Here is a 17,018-nt window from a genome sequence, read left to right on the forward strand (position 1 = left end):
AGGAACAAATGAATAGTGAATTGGGAAATGCCCAAGATCTTGATAACACTAATTAGGCACCTGTAGCAGACTACATACTGTATGTTTGTGTTAGCCCGGATCCTGGCAGATAGCAGTACACAAGTGTTTAACAACTACTGTATCGGCTTAATGGACGACCTTTCCAGTGCACCTGTCTTTAATATACCACTAATTAGAACTCCCATTAGCATCTCAGAGGCTGCCAGTTAATGGGTACTTAAACAGGAAAGATTTAGGTCTTTGGTGGAACAATCGAAGCTACTCAACAGTAATCATCAGAGGCAAATGTCAGCTAAGAACAAAAAGGATACGCTGTTATTACAGTGTCTTGATCAAGGGATGGGAAGCTTTGAGGCATGTTCAGAACTTGGTCACACCACAAAGAAAATTTGATGCTCTTCATGTCACTTGTTAACACATGAAACGGAAGCCATTAGAAAAGGCTATGAAGAACTTCAACCTAAGTGTTGAACTTAAACCCAATGAGATCAGACAAAGTATTAAATAGTGCACAAACAGTGCTGCATCTACAGAGTACGTGTTCTAATTAGATACAGTCCTCAAAACTTGCAATTTTGATACCTGTGTAGGTCAGAAACATGTTTATAGAGAAAGTTGGAATATTTCCAATCAGATCATGCTTCTCTGTTAATGCCTCTAACAAAAGTTTCAGAGTGTTCATAGATCTGGTTGGCAGTATTCTTGATTGTTCACTTTGGTCAGTTCGAATTTCTGAATAATTTACAGTTTAAAGCATCTCTCTTTCTGTTCTGACTTTCCTAAGCTGGGGTAGGCAGCACTTTAAAAGCATCATTTGGCCACATTTCCAGCCTAACTTTTCCTGCTGTAATTAAAATGGTCTGAAAGAAAACTAGACTTCTGCATCTCGATTTGGCTCCTTTTTCAGTCTTTACATAATCTGCCCTCTCTTTGTTCAGTCACAGATCTTCGCCCAGATCAGATTTCCTACGACTGCAGCTTGAAATGTAGATGCAGATGGAAAGGCACGTGTCCTTTTACGATATTACGGGCGTTCATTTTAAAATTGGGGTGCAACGAAGACACCAGTGTTTTGATATTTGGGCCGGACTGTCTAAAATTAACGTTAACCTCATTAGTGGAACCAAAAGTTTTCTACAACTGTGCTACTTGGGTACGAACGGCTACAATCTGTAACTCAAATATTGGTGATTTATGCTACACATGGTGGTATATTGGTACACTTAAGGTATTATAGCATGAAACTGTAACTAAACGTCTTCACAGTTCAGAAAATCACTAACTTCAGGTCATGGACGCAACCAAAATGAGAGTACAACTGAAATTTAATGTAGTAGAAATTAAATTAAATACGGTGTGTGTTGGAACTATTCTCAGCTGCAGTTCGATACACATTTGATGCTCTGGTGAAAGATTGCAGCAGCAGAATGGGGCATGTAGGACTGAGTCAAACTAAACTAACCAAGTTAGCTTTAATGAAGGAACATTCACCCAGCGCACCATCTGGCTCCTTCATGGATTTTTGAACAACAGTGGTGCTGTGTGGCACACAAGAAAAAGTTGGATGCAAAGAATGAACCGGTTAAGTGTTGCTATTTGTTGACGGATTCCCACAGGGAATTGAAATACTGACAGCTGAAGATTTAACTACAACAGTTGTTTTTTAAAAAGATTTGACTGTTGTATTTTAATTCAGGTCAAGATTGTCCATCTGTCTTCCAAATCTCTTTTAGTTTTTCAGCATTACTGCAATCGGGAAAAAGAAGCTGTGTCATATTTGGTTTTCCTAGAAGACAAAAATAAGTTCAAATAATGAAATAAATTTAAGCTGAATTCCATTTAGCCACTTCAGTTTAGGGTTTCTTGCATTTACTATGCTGGGACACTTAACTAGAACTGAAAAATTGCTTATTTTATTGCCTTTTTCTACTGTGGCAAGTCAAAAATGTTTGCTGTGAATAAACCTACATGTAGAATCTTCTGTTCTTCAGAGAACAGTTTGTTTAGAAAAAAGGAGAAAATTATACATCACAAGCATAATGTGTCATCATTTGAAATCCTCTTATGCGTGTGATTCAGATTACGGGGCCACCTATAGTCCTCAGAGTGCAGGCTGCTGTACTCTGAGTGTTTTTGTGTGAAAGTCTCCGCTGAGCAGCATTAGAATAAACGTCATTAAGAGAGGAGCTAATGAGCGCTTTCTTCTCTCGCTCCCTTTTGCTTTCTCTGGGCACCGGCTGTGACTCGTTGTTGATGGATGGTGGTGTTGCACACTCAAACACATACACACTTGTTCTCTGCGGTCTTGCAATTCCCTCTCCGTCACAAGCTGATTTACAAGCCAAAGCAGAGATCATTTCCTAGAGAGGTACTAAATACTAAAGGTGCTGATGCTAACGTCATTTTGACTCTCTGTTCTCTCTTCATTCTCCTCCCATTTATACATCTCTTCTTCCTCTATCTTCTGCTCCCTCCTGTCCTTGTCTCTCTCTCTCTCTCCCTCTGTCCTCTGTTGAATACCCTCCATCACCTTCTTCCTGCATCCATCTTTCTGCTCCATAAATAGGCTTCCTCAGTACCGGAGATCAGTCCGCAAAGGGAAACTACGGCCTGCTGGACCAGATTCAGGCCCTGCGCTGGCTCAACGAGAACATCGGGCACTTCGGCGGCGACCCAGAGAGGATCACCATCTTTGGGTCTGGAGCTGGGGCCTCCTGTGTCAACCTCCTCATCCTGTCTCACCACTCAGAGGGTAAACTCGATGCTCCATTGTGTTGTTTGGTTGTTGTCTTGATGCTGCAATCATTTTCCTCTCTTACAGTTCACCCTGCATGTACTGTTTTCTTTCTGTATTACTGTTGGTGCGCTGATATAGATGGAACAGCCAAGCAATGTCCCATTGGTCATAGGATTTGTGGAATATAATGTTTTTTTGCTTTATTTTGCTAATACCTTGGTACTGGCATGGTGTAGTATAATCTATAAATTTCTTGACTCATGGTACTTGAGGGAATTCCACCTGAATCAGTGATGTTTTAGTTCTCAGCTTACATTTAATGTACGGTGTGAAAAGTCTTGGTCAGATGGAATTACAGCTAGCAGCATCCAGCTCAGAAACTGTTAAGTTTTGTGATGTTCCCTTGACACCTCTATCCTCAAAGGAAAACTCTGCTTGTCCTTTGAACTGAAGAATTTAAGCAGACGTGTGGCTAATGAGCAAGTCCAGGTTTGATCCAGGTTATGTCATTCACGTCTTTGGAAGATAAATGACACGAGCGCTCCAACATTAGCCCACATTACCTGCCTTGCTGAGCGCTCCTGGCTCTGTTAACGGTCCACTGCTCTGCAGCAGGAAAGCTCTACCTCCGTGGAAAACCTACATCTATCTGACCTCATGCTCCCCATTACCAACAACACACCCCCAGGGCTAAGTGTTAATATTGCACCACCAAAAGACAGAGGCCTGCGGACCAGTCGACTTTGATCTGAATTGAGATCAGTGTGTCTGACGATCCGCAGCCAAATGGTCACGCACTCGCCGCCTTTGATCATGCTGTTCTTGAAGCTGTCCTCCTCCGATCGTAACTTCTCTGTTCTCGCTGCTGCTCGAGGACTCTCCCTCAATATCTCTCTCCTCTCTTCATTTTATCACACACACAAACTGCAAAGGACAGAAACAGGGAAGGAATGGTGGGTGAAAAGAAAGAGAGAGATTAGAGAGAGCGTGTTCACACAACCACACATCTGTTTCGATTACGGCTCTGGGTGTGTGCGTGTGTGTCCGGGGCACCGAGCAGGCGTCTGACTCGTCTCTAATTTTGACTCATTGTGTCTGCATAGATGTGCCTTGAAAACCAATATGTGTCGCCAAAGCGTGAGTGAGCATCTGTGTGCTGCTGCTGTGTCACTGCATCCATCAACACCACCTCTCTGATCAACACTGATGTTTGTTAACCCTTCCTATTAACCCATACACCGCACCAACTTTTCTCACATATTGGTAGGTGAGCCACTTAGCATCATTAACCACCCAAAACTTCAACAATCAGCTTTTTTTTTTTTTTTTTTACAGTGGTCACAACTGTTACATCTGGAAGTGTAAAAGCAAAATATGTTGAGTTTTTTAGTGCCATTATTATATTGGATCTAAAAACAGGAAAAAGATATAAATACCACAAGAGAACTCTGTGAAGAACTAGCATTGCAAACAATTCCCCACTACTAATCAGCGTCTGTCAAAATGATTATCACCCCTGGGGGGTTTGCAAAGCTGAACTGTCCTGTTCTTCCAGATAGTAACACCACACAATTTCTTTTGTGTGGAAAAAAAATAATTACTGAAAGCAGGCCTCATATGCAACCAAAAATCTGTCAAGTGGAACTACACATTTTCACTCTGGTGCACCTGATATTTAGCAGATCCTTCTCTATGTCTTTATCTAGCCCAGGTATTTAAAGCCAACCCTTTTAATTTTGACATTAGAGCGCCTTGTTTGACTATTTTCAAGCTAATTTTTGATCACTCCATGTCTGAGTTGCAGTACTGAGAAGAGACTAGTAGAATCTGTCAATGAGGCATTTATGGAACATCAGTAAATTTCAGTATCTCCCCATATTCTACATGTGAAGCATTTCAAGGACAGCTTTCAGATTGTAGCTTCAGAAAGCAACATGAGTTACACTCTCCCAATCTTAATTTCTTGAGTTTCTCCTTGAATATCAGTCACGCCATCCGAGCCACCACCACTAGTAAAATCTCAACCTGTATGCAAAATGTATGAACTCCATTTACTGCGAAGAGTGCAGCCAAAGCATGGCAACAGCGCTCTTGCTGTCGAAACATTGATGTTCCACATTGAAATGTTAAAAAAGCACAATGTATCTATTGTCAGTGTCTCTGTGCTGTGACAATTGCCTGGCCAGCAGAGCAGCTCTCCTCCCTGCAGCATTTCAATGCCAAGCAGCAGAAAACTGAAGCAAAGAGGAGTCAGAAATGATCATATATTTTCACACTGCCTCAAATACAGCCAAAGAAGAGCTACGTTTTCTGACTTATAGTCCTGGGTCATTCTTATGCACAGGACAAGTTAGATGTGCAAAATATCTGACTGCACTCTTATTTTTGTTTCTGATTTTTACATCATGTAATAATGTGTCTGAGAAGGAACTAAAAATATAACTCATGAATGTAATGTTGGGCGCAAAAAGGTGCTGTGAAATATTTTTAGTCCACCTAAATAGAAAAGGTCAGGCATACCAGTGCAACTGATATGAAAACGTTAGCCTAATAGCATAATTGCCTAAGTCATTTTTTGGCCTTCATGTCTCAGGCAACTATGCTATTAGGCTAACGAAAAGTTGGTTTGCAGCTCTGTTAAAGGAAAACTTAACATTGAATTTGTATGAAAAAAGCTTTGCAGAATTTTGTCTGTGCATTAATTGCAGAGTTAAAGTCAGGATAGGGTTAGCCTAGCTTAGCATAAAGAGAGGAGGCAGAAGTAAACATCTAGCCTGGCGTTCTCTGACATTCAAAAGTACGGTTGCCACATAGCTAGTAAATACTTGTCTTTAGGGGATCTTGCATGCTGTGATTATATGTTTTTTTTTAGATTTTCTTCACATTACTCCTTGTGTTAGGGTTAAGCAAACAAGATATGTTATTATTAGGAGTAATTAATGAGCATCTTTCTATGTGTATTTTCTAACCTGCCATGCTTCCAGCCTTCATACTTGCTAGTAATCTTGTCATTTAACTCTCAAAAAGTTACTGATAAGCAGTTTTGTCTGAAATGCTTCTCTCTTCATCCAAATGCAAAAAAATGTTTTTTTTGTTTGCTCCTATGGCAACCAGAACCGCTAACAGTTATTGTAGTGTTACTGTTAATTTTGACAGGAACCCCACATAGCATTTAGAAAAACATGTATTAACCCTCTCATCTCTTGTTCCTGACATCCAACCCCACTGTCACCTGTCCACTGTCATGCCTGCACTTTGTCATCACCCCATCGTCATCCTCATCAGCATCTAACGGTGTAACATCAGCCCACTAGAAGCCGCCTGTCTGTCATGCTCTCCCCCCTCCTCATCCTCCTCTCCCCCCGCCAGGGATGCCAGGTAAGGAGTCTGTCATCCTCACGCTTAGGGGACACCAATCATGTCCACAACACCGTGTCACAAATCAAACCAGACAGCAGAGACGTGCGGGATGGATAGCAGGATGTGGCAGACGGGATGGTTGTTAGTGATATGATGAAGGGTGGGGGGAAGAGATGGCAGAAAACAGTGTCCGTGCACAGTGTGAAGAGGGGTGGAAGACAAGGATAGGTGGAGGTAATAATACTAATGTAGCAAAAAGAGAAGAAAGGGGAAAGAAAAATGAGGAAAGTACAAAGCAGGGAAGGCAGGAGCGCTTAGGGAGTGACAAAGAAACTGATTTTGAAGACGGATAAAATATACCGGCCTCTCTCCGTCTGTCTCTCCCTGTGCTGACATGTAGGTGTAGCTGTTTCCAAGCTACTTCTTACTGTAATTGATTTCCCAGGGAAAGAAGGCACTGCGGTTCTGCTTAATAATTAACTGACCAATCTTCAGCCCAGGAGAGAGGAGAAAAAGAAAAAAGGGAGTGCAAGAGGAAACAAGTGGGGCAGGCGGCTCCTTAACGAGCCACTTGAGTGGTTCAAACTGCACAGGACAGGCAGAACTAAGGATACAGAGAGCGAGACAAAGAGAGGAAGGGAAGACTATCGCAAGAGAGAGGCTGAGAGAACAAACAGCTGCCACAAGAAAGGAGATCTTTTGACCTCTCCGATGAGCTTATTCCCAGTCCTGCCTCTGTTTTTTTGTTTTTTTTTTTGGAGCTACAACACCATAGCATGCTCGATCACTGATCCTCTGGGTCTGTAGTCTCATCCCGTATCTGTCAGCTTTTCTCTAGTGAGAAAGATAAGAGAAAAAGGAAAAATCTGAATTTGCAGTGCTTTATTACAGGGAAATTCTGATGCTGGGAAAAAGTTGGGGAGTTTATACATCAAGGAGTCTCTGCAACCTATTCCACCATCCTGCCTAATAGAAATCATGGAAAATGGACAACATTTAGTGGTCACATCAGCATTTTATCATGTTTTTAGAATCTCCCCTCAGTCATAAAAATATCCCTCTCTCCTGTCTGTCCTGTTAGGTCTGTTCCACAGGGCCATAGCCCAGAGTGGGACAGCTATCTCCAGCTGGTCCGTCAACTACCAGCCCCTCAAGTACACCAAGATCCTGGCCCGGAAGGTGGGTTGCACCTACACAGAGACGGCAGACCTTGTCGACTGCCTGAGGCGCAAGAATTTCAGGGAGCTGGTGGACCAGGACATCCAACCAGCCCGCTACCACATTGCATTTGGTCCCGTGGTGGACGGAGACGTGGTGCCCGACGACCCTGAGATTCTCATGCAGCAGGTGAGGGTCTGGCAGCAGCTGGATTTTTATCGTGGGAGTAGAGAGGCTTGATCTGTGTTGACACACCAGACAGAAGAGAAGAAGAAAAAGTTGTTGGAGTAGGTGTGAGTGTGACCTTTCCACAGAGTTAGGATCTGGTGGTGACGTTCACCAGTTGGTGTGAACTCACACCCTACAAAGCTGTAAGAAAAATGACTGCTGTGCTGATGATGCACATTTACTTGGTGGTATATGAGGTTCACATCCTCTTCTTCTCGTGATCCCTTAATAATAAACATTGTGTGCTTACAAACCGTTCATGAAAAGGTGCATGTCTGGATTCTAAATCATGAAGGGATTTTCGCTCTTCGGTTTCCGTGAATTAGAGCAGAAAATTATCTTTCCTTGTGTCCAATTTTTTTTTTCCTTTTTTTTTTTTAATCTGGTGAACTTCAGGTTTGGACACCATTACAATTTGCAATAACGCATAACTCACTGTCTTAATTTAGGCATGTTTCAGATGAACTGCACCTCGTCTGGAGAGCAGATAAGATCAGGCGACAGTGTTACAAGTCAAGATGGAAAGTTTCTAGCAACCTTCAGTCTGTTCAGAAAGTCACAAAAACACAACTTTATTAAATGACACTCCATCACCAGACACAAACATTAATTTGCTCTGTCTCTGATAGTTTTAAGTGTTGCAGGGTGGCCCATTTAAATGCTTTATTCTCATCAGGCATCAGCTCAGCAGGCCTGTTCCTCTCAAACTGCATAAATACATCAAAAACATTAACAAACAGTCAATAGCTTCCTTTACCGATCTGTCAAATATTCAGACTCTGGGGCCTGAAACATCTGTACCGACGTGAGGCTGTCTTAAGAATGTCGACATCCCTTACCAGACGTTTTGGTGTTGCTACAAGCCTTGAAAATCAGCCAAATAAAAATTAATCCTCTCCAGTTTAATTAAAATGAAAAGTTTCCATCAAACAACATATTGTTGAATCAACATCAAAACCAGGAACAAAAGGAGGGTGACTGTTGCAGCTGCTTTGTTATTCAGCTGCTAGAATCTCTTATTAGATCCCCAAAAGTATTTACAATCTGCAAGAAATCATTAGAGGTGAGTGTCAAGAAGTTTCTGGTTTTCAGCTTGTATGCTATGTTTTGAGGGAGCAGATGTAGTGATTTTGAGGTCAACACATGACAGAATTAAAGCAGAGAAATTAATTTATTTCCCTTTCTGTAACTGAACTTTGAAATGCCATTTCATAGCAAATACTATACAATAAAATAAGAGATTGCATGTTTACATTTCTTGACATAAATGTCCCAGAATTAAAAAAAAACATAATGTGAACATTGTACCTGGCAAATAAATGCACAAAATGTATTTTTGTTTGAGTGATATTTGTGGTTGTGGCTTTGTGCTATATACAATCAATCCTGTTTCAGCACACGTTGTTCTGCTCTTATTGCACCACTAGGGGGAGTTCCTCAACTATGACATCTTAATAGGAGTGAACCAAGGAGAAGGACTGAAGTTTGTAGACGACAGTGAGGACAATGACGGTATCTCAGCCGCAGCATTCGACTACACCATCTCGAACTTTGTTGACAACCTCTACGGATACCCTGAGGGTGAGAAATACCATTTCTACATCTGAAAGTCTTCAAACTCCTCCATTTTATGTCCCCCATGTCAGCATCATCACAGTTTTGGCTTATTACGAGCCCTGTCAGTTGACATGTTTTGGAGATCATAAAATACTGAAACCAAAAGAGAAACTGTCAAAAGTATGAATGTACAGTCGTAAAAAGAGACAGTATATGCTATTATCAAAATTTCTCACAGATATATTTCCTCATTCTACATATGTCATGTTACACATTGCAGCTGTGCTTCTTAGGGTTCTTCAAACTGAAATGCTTTTCTCTGTGTTATAAACACAGCTTATATTAACATCAGCCATCAAAAAAAAAATACATCAACAACTCTTGATCTGCAGCTCCCTGTGGAAATACAAGTCTTTAAAACATTATGTGGGCAAAGAATGAGAAGAGATAAAATGTGAACCCAGTGAAGTGTATCAACCAAGACAAGCATACTAAAGAGAGTGCCTATCATGGAGATTATCTTTCACCGTAGTGGGTCTGTGCTTTGGCCTTTGAGGCTCTGTGGGCTCTAATGCTGTCGCTCATCATCCCCCAGGCAGCCGACTCCCAATCACAGTTCTGTTGTTCCTAACAGATCAGCCTGCAAACCCCTCACAGCGGGCCGCAGTCAAAATACAGACACGTTTGGATAATGTAGTCACGCTCCCTCGCTAGTGTCTGTCACTTATTCGACTTTCGGAGAGGCATATTTTCCCGTTTGCGTTGCTCAGCCTCTTCTTTCAGTTTCTCTCCTCTCCGTCTGTTTCTCACTGACATGCAGACAGATGTCTCCTTTATTTTTCCCTCTTCCTGTAATTCCAGTTCATCAAGGAATATAAACTTCTGCCTTTCTTGCCCCTTTGTGTTACATCACTGGACCACTCTCATCTATCAAAATTTTCGGTCACTGGTGTTACTATACTCTTGACTTATCACAGTTTCCTCCTTTTTCTCTTCACCCTTTGTTCTCTGTCCCTTTTTCCCCTCCCACATCTTATCCTCCAGGCAAAGACATCCTGAGGGAGACCATAAAGTTCATGTACACAGACTGGGCAGACAGGGACAATGGAGACATGCGAAGGAAGACCCTGTTAGCTCTGTTCACGGACCACCAGTGGGTGGCTCCAGCGGTGGCCACAGCCAAACTCCACGCCGAGTTTCAGTCCCCAGTTTATTTTTACACGTTCTACCACCACTGCCAGACCGAAACGCGACCCGAATGGGCTGACGCTGCCCATGGAGATGAGATACCTTACGTGTTTGGCGTACCCATGATCGGTGCCACAGACTTGTTCCCATGCAACTTCTCCAAGAATGATGTGATGTTGAGCGCCGTGGTCATGACTTACTGGACCAACTTTGCCAAGACTGGGTAAGTCTTGTTTTACATTTATATATTTAAATATATTAGCAGTGTTATCCTGTTAGTGTAATGTGTCTTCAGTAGTAGAGTGTAAATGCCTTTCTAAAGGTTTGCTTTATATCATATAGGAGAGGTATATTGATGGTTTTGTTTTGCTATCACCAAGCAGCTTTGAGTAAAGTTGTTAAGAGTTTAGTTACCTGTTTCACTTTGATAGTTCATAAATGGAAACTTAGGACAGCAGGTTGTATTCAGAGTTTTTAAGTCAATCATCTTTAAAAAAAGATTGATTAAAATCCTAAACTGAAACCTATCATCACTGCTTTGCTCCACTAGGGACCCAAACCTGCCAGTTCCACAAGACACCAAGTTTATTCACACCAAGCCCAACCGCTTTGAAGAGGTCATCTGGACCAAGTTCAACTCAAAGGACAAACAGTACCTCCACATCGGCTTAAAACCTCGTGTTAGAGACAACTACAGGGCCAACAAGGTGGCTTTCTGGTTGGAATTAGTCCCCCATCTTCATAATCTACATGAGGGGCTCTTCCCCACCACTACTCGGTCGCCACCGGGCCCTGGTCCTGGCACCATCAAACCCAGGACCAAAACTCCAGGCCCTCGTACTACTCGTCACCCCTACCCGACCTTCCCCTCTGATCCTGAACCTGAGGGTTCAGAGCGTCCGCACCAGGACCTCTTCCCTCTGAACACGCGTGACTACTCCACTGAGCTGAGCGTGACAGTTGCCGTTGGAGCGTCGCTTCTCTTCCTCAACATCTTGGCCTTTGCCGCCCTTTATTATAAGCGTGACAAGCGGCACGAGATGCGACGACACCGGCTGTCTCCCCAGCGTGGCGGCCCAGCCAATGATCTGGCTCACAGCCAGGAGGAGGAGATCATGTCCCTGCAGATGAAACACTCGGAACATGATGCCCACCATGACATGGAGCCCCTCCGGCCCCACGACATTCTACGACCCGCCTGCCCACCTGACTACACGCTGGCGCTGCGCCGTGCCCCTGACGACGTGCCACTGATGACACCCAACACCATCACCATGATCCCTAGTACCATCACCAGCATGCAGCCTCTCCATGCCTTCAATACTTTCCCCTCCACCGGCCACAACAACACCCTGCCGCACCCCCACTCCACCACCAGGGTATAGTAGGGACTGGCCCGACTCAAGCCACCTAAGGACCAGGAATACTGGCTCTGCTACTGATCTAGAAGGGAGGCCTCTGGATGTGGGCCTTTGTTCTGTTCTATAATTCTCTTGTTTCTCCAAAAGCAACTCACCCTCCTCCATCATGTGCTGTGAAACTCAGCAGCTCCCTCCACTGGTGGCGTGTGGAGATGAAACTGAACTGCACAGCAGCAGATGGGCAGTTGAGGGGGTGAATTAGATCTGTTAAAGATACTGTTTTCAGAGATGGTCTGCTGTTTCCAGACTAAAGGCCCCCAGCATTATCAACGGGACGAATGCTTTTTGCCCCTTGCTGTTTTCTATTTTTTACTTTGGTGTCATCTCTTTTTTCTGTCCCTGGTGTGTTACATGCACATATCTTTCTCTTTTCTACATCTGTGTCTTATTACTGCTTTATTCCTCTCATTTGACCTATTATTCTCTCCTTCCTCACTATGCTCCTTTGCTCCAAGGGTTCAGCTGAGCTGGATGGGGCATAGAGTACATACAGTAAACATATAGCTATGAAAACAATGATATCTTTCATTCTACCAGCATTCTTGGTGCCAAGTATGTACTACTGTGTTTGCGTTCTCATCGAGGGAGAAAAAAAAAATTAAAGAAAATTCTAGTATTCCTATTTACTGTCAACTAACAGAGGCTGTGTGTTCTCACGACAAAGTGCCAAACTGGCCCTCGATTGTGTTTTTCTTTCTTTCATCTTGTTTTTTTTTTTCAAGCATTTGTTTAATTGTTGTTTTTGTGGAAAGAATTTTTGCTGAAAATATAGATATAGAGAAATGATATTATATATAGTTCTATATAAATGTGTACAAAGGAGAAAGTATATAAATGGGTTTTCTCAGTGGGGATCTATGCATGAATTATTTTTTAAAGATGATGACGGGGGAAAGGACACCGTATCTTTCAATGCACGTTTCCCAAATCTAATCAAGTCATATCGGTCCACTTTTAATATTTTGGTCTTTGGTTTCTCTCACAGAAATAAGAGCATCTCAGAAATTCTCGAAGTCACTGAACAAATAACCTGCACTTCCAAACGCTCATTTATTAAATGGAAGTCATCACCCTCAGAAGATGTCACAGTCAAAGCGACAACTGTGAACACACACTTGCATTCATTCTCTCCTTCATGGTGTTATTTAAACCAGATGATGCAGCAGGCCAACAGAAAGTCCATCGTCCTACAGTAGCCTGTATGGAGACGATCGGTTAGGGGTACAGGAGGTTCTAAATCTGTTACTGTAGCTTGCTTGTACAGAGTTATTTTTGTATGTTAGTGAGAAACATAGCAGAGAGAGGCAGCCTCTGTTCCTTTATGTATACCTTCCCTCTCCTGTCTGCCCGCCTATTTCTAGCACATATTTTTGTTGTTGTTGTTTGCTTGCAAGAGAGAGTGCGTGCTAGTGTGTGTATGTGATATCAGCAGTTTCACACGGGCGTAGGTGGGTCCTAATTAGACAACAAAGAGATAGAGAGGCAGACAGACAGGATAAGCCCAATGGTAAAAAGTTAGACTCCAATATGAGCTCCTTCCTACTGCTTCCCCAGACACCCCTCTGTGTACCATCACTACCCCCTCCTTCCTTTCTCGTCTCTTCATCAGCACATAACCTTTGTATTCACATTGCAGTGATCACCCATAACTCCACCGTCGTGATCACAAAAATCCAAAACGCCTGACTTCACTGTGTCAGCATCGCTCCACACTATTTCTGACCTCAGTTCAGCTCTGCTATTATCCTCACATTCAAGGGTTAGTTCACTAAGCTAGTGATGTTTTTTGAGCTCATCGGTTGTAAATTAAACTCTAAGCACACTGAGGGTAACTGGTGGGCCTTCAACGGCCTGCGGCACGGAGCTGTAAGATGAAAAGGGGGTTCGGATCTCCTCAACAGGGTAAAAGCGACGCAGTTGATAACTGCTGTTTCTGATTCTGCTCCTTTCTTTCTGGTGAGAATATGCAGGCCTTCAGCTCAGCATTGCCCCCCTGTGATTCTCTGATAAAGATGTCAAATATGGATCATGGGTCATACTCTGGTTAATACAGTATGGACTGATGCGCTGCTGTTTGAGCCTACAAGAACCTGTGGTAGCTTGCAACCAGTATGGGAGAAATTAGTCAGCGGTGCTGTCTTTGCTTGTGCTCTAGCTTTAGCCTGTTTGATTGTTTGTTTTCTATTTTATTACTGCCTAACGGGGTGGTGGGAGAGGACTGGATGGGGAAATGAATACCTGGCTGCTCCTGTCAGAGATTTTGTAAGCCCGATGCAAGGGAAATGTGCACAATGTAAATCACAAAACAACTGACTTGGGTGTGCTGCAGGTGGAATAAATGCTCACGCTGTGGAAAAGTGACTTTGAGAGGAAATTTGGGAAAGACTCACAGCCTTAAATGTAGGAATTAGACTCAGAAGAATCAAGAGAGGACGGGCTGATCACGAGAAAATAAGGACATTCAAAGGTATGGCCATCTTTCTTCCCACAACGCTTGCCAGGAGAATACCTTGCTAATCTGTCTACGGGGGAACTGATGTATCCGTATGAACCCTTTTGTACTCACTCCTGTGGATAAGTAGGCAGTGAAGAAAACCTCACCACAACACAGCTACAATGATGCCACTGGAGATGAGAACAGAAACAAGGTTTGGTTTGGTTCTGTTCTTTTTCCTTGTCTATTTTATAAGCTAACACTGGAGGGCGCCATTGTGACAGATTCAATGCAGTCAAGCCCACTCTGAGGAAACTGGATGTTTGAAGAAAAATACCAAACTGAGCGGCAGGACGGAGACAGACGCAACATCTGGATGAGGATCAAAACTGTACATTTTTAAGTGTAAGAATCAAACAGACAAAATATTTGTAAATATTAAGTTTCTTGTTTGTTTGTTTTTTGTTTATTTTTTGAGTGAATGAATGATATGCTTATTTTGTGACAACAAAAGACAACAGGTGCAGTTTGCAAAGAAATGGCCATTAGCTCGACGTTTCAAAAGAAGTAATAACCTCCACCGATCAGTTTTCATGGCAGTGAAAAAAAAAGGCTTTTTACACTGAACTTGTTTTCATGCTGCCCGTTATCACGTGGGCATCCTGTAGCATCATGAAAATCACTGTAGCAGCATTCGTCTCCACTGATGCCCCCACACATCCGAGGGCCAAAGATACTGTAGTTAACATTTACTAGTTCCCAAGAAGTATGACATTTTAAGTTTTGAAAAATACACTTTCTGTGAATTCATTTATCTTTGTTATAGGACTGTCGTAGAATCTATGACTACGTCTTCTTTTCCCTTTTTTTCAAGATTCAGCAGGCTTTTATTTTGAAATATATCGTGTGATCCAAGTGTGCTCCTAATGAGTCTGTGCTGCATGATGTGTATGACTTCAGACTATTTATGTAAACACTTCAGAGGCTAAGAGCACTGATAAAAGCCAGCTTTGCCTTTCAGTGATTTATGGTCAGGACATAAGCTAAGCTAAACGGAGACACTAAACACAAGTGCAGTCAATTAAACGTGAGCTCACTTAACATGTAGCAGTGTTTACATGTAGCCACTTAATTACATGTGGGACAGACATGAGGGCTTTGATACCATAAGATGCCTCATATTCTCATCGAGTAATGAGATCACACAGGTGGTCCAGCTTCATCATTCCACACACTGTGTTGTACTGTGGTCATGGAGGTTGGGTTTTCTCTCTGTGATGTAGCAGAAAGTAGTTTCATGTTCTAAACAGCAGAGAGATGGCTGACATGTTAGATAGAACAGATAGGTATGTAGGACTCTAAGTATTTGTGTGTAGTAGAGGATTAGTCTGGATGTATGTGGACACACTTAGCCTCTTCTGTGCTATGAAGGGACTCACTGCAGCCTCATGGCTCACACAGTTGCGGCTGGATTTCAGTTTTTATGGTGCACAACAGAAGCAAGTGCAGTATCACTGGAAAATTGTGACACCTCTCAATAACTGCATTGTTTCTAAATTGACAAATAGAGTATTTTCCTACTATGATGACTAAAAATCCAGGCCCCAAAGTAGAAACTCAATTCAGCAAAGGTAAATACATGTGGGATGGCTGACACACGAGTTAGAAAACCTGTTATTAATTATCCCATTTGCAAGAACATGATTAGAAAGTGACCTGTGAATATCAGAATTTTCTCAGTTTTGTACCTATAGGCTGTGTCTATCTGCATGGCTCCACACAGAAAAGAATTGAAATGTCTCATTGTGAGACTTCTCAAAGATGGAAAAGAATAGTATAGAATAATAGAGGTATAGAACGTGCGACACGGATGGGGGACAGCATGGTTGGTGTGAACCTGCTCAGGACCACCACAGTGAATGCATTGTCCTGACAGTGAGGCACAGAGATGGGAGTGTGATGATATGGAGCTTCATGAACACTGAAGGGATGGTGACATGCATACATGGCACAATGAATGCCTGTGAGTATACCAAAAAGTACAGACTTCTTAAAGTTTCTGAAGAAGAAAAGCGTAAAATAAATGACATGAACATGTATGTCACTTGACTTAAATCCCATAGAACACCTTTGGGTTCTTTTAAACAGAAAGGTAGAGCTACACAACCACTTGAGCAAATAGAAGCTTTATCTGTGAAGAATTCCAGAAACGGAGGACTGGATCTGTTGTCAAAAAAAAAACAAAGCATAAGCATGCAAAGTATTGATTAAAAAATGTATGTGAATCTTTATGAAAGGTGTACTGACGTTAGTTGCAATGAGTCTCTACTGTGAGACCAGTTTGTCTGATACAGTAAATATAAACTGCTGGTTTTTAATTTGCCACAAGAGCAAATACCTACTGATTGGCTTTTAAGTAGTGCAGCTACTGTCAAGTGACACAGTTTAGAATCATTTCACATTCATGTGATATTGCACAGAGGTGTACTCACTTCTGTTCTACACTGTCATGTTCTAACATGCTTGGAAACTGCAGTCCACCAAACAATATGGCTTCATATCACTAGTGTCATGTAGAGATCCTGTGTCAGGTCAGTGGTGTATGCAAGCACACAACTAACACTCCACAACGGCAAACATACAGACAGTGACGTGTAAACCTTCAGCTGGCTCTCCACTGCGAATTTGCACCTGTTGTCTTGTTTTTACATTCTTTGTTGAATTCAGAAACCCAACACTTGAGATGAAGAAAAATGTTAAATAATGGAATTTTAAAAAAGATGATTATTAAAAAAAGTAAAGCAAAACTATATAAATAAATGAGGTGATGATATTTCTGTTTACTTTAGAAGTTATTATACACTGTATGCTGTGATTCTGATCTGGGAAACATTAAAGACATTCATAGCCAGAC

General features: G+C 42.2%; 1 protein-coding gene across 2 annotated transcripts in view; it reads left to right on the plus strand.

The window, feature by feature from the left end:
* The window catches only part of nlgn2a (neuroligin 2a), a 199,204-nt gene extending 182,187 nt beyond the window's left edge, over positions 1-17,017 (plus strand). For both annotated transcript variants that reach the window (XM_051943595.1, XM_051943594.1), the window contains 5 exons: positions 2,588-2,773; positions 7,200-7,465; positions 8,932-9,085; positions 10,106-10,472; positions 10,800-17,017. In XM_051943595.1, the coding sequence (XP_051799555.1) occupies positions 2,588-2,773; positions 7,200-7,465; positions 8,932-9,085; positions 10,106-10,472; positions 10,800-11,634 (1,808 nt within the window). In that variant the 3' untranslated portion in view covers positions 11,635-17,017. The remainder of the gene's footprint in view (positions 1-2,587; positions 2,774-7,199; positions 7,466-8,931; positions 9,086-10,105; positions 10,473-10,799) is intronic.
* Position 17,018: the final 1 nt, after the last annotated feature.

This window comes from Acanthochromis polyacanthus, chromosome 23, assembly GCF_021347895.1.
Source record: "Acanthochromis polyacanthus isolate Apoly-LR-REF ecotype Palm Island chromosome 23, KAUST_Apoly_ChrSc, whole genome shotgun sequence".
NCBI lineage: Eukaryota > Metazoa > Chordata > Actinopteri > Pomacentridae > Acanthochromis > Acanthochromis polyacanthus.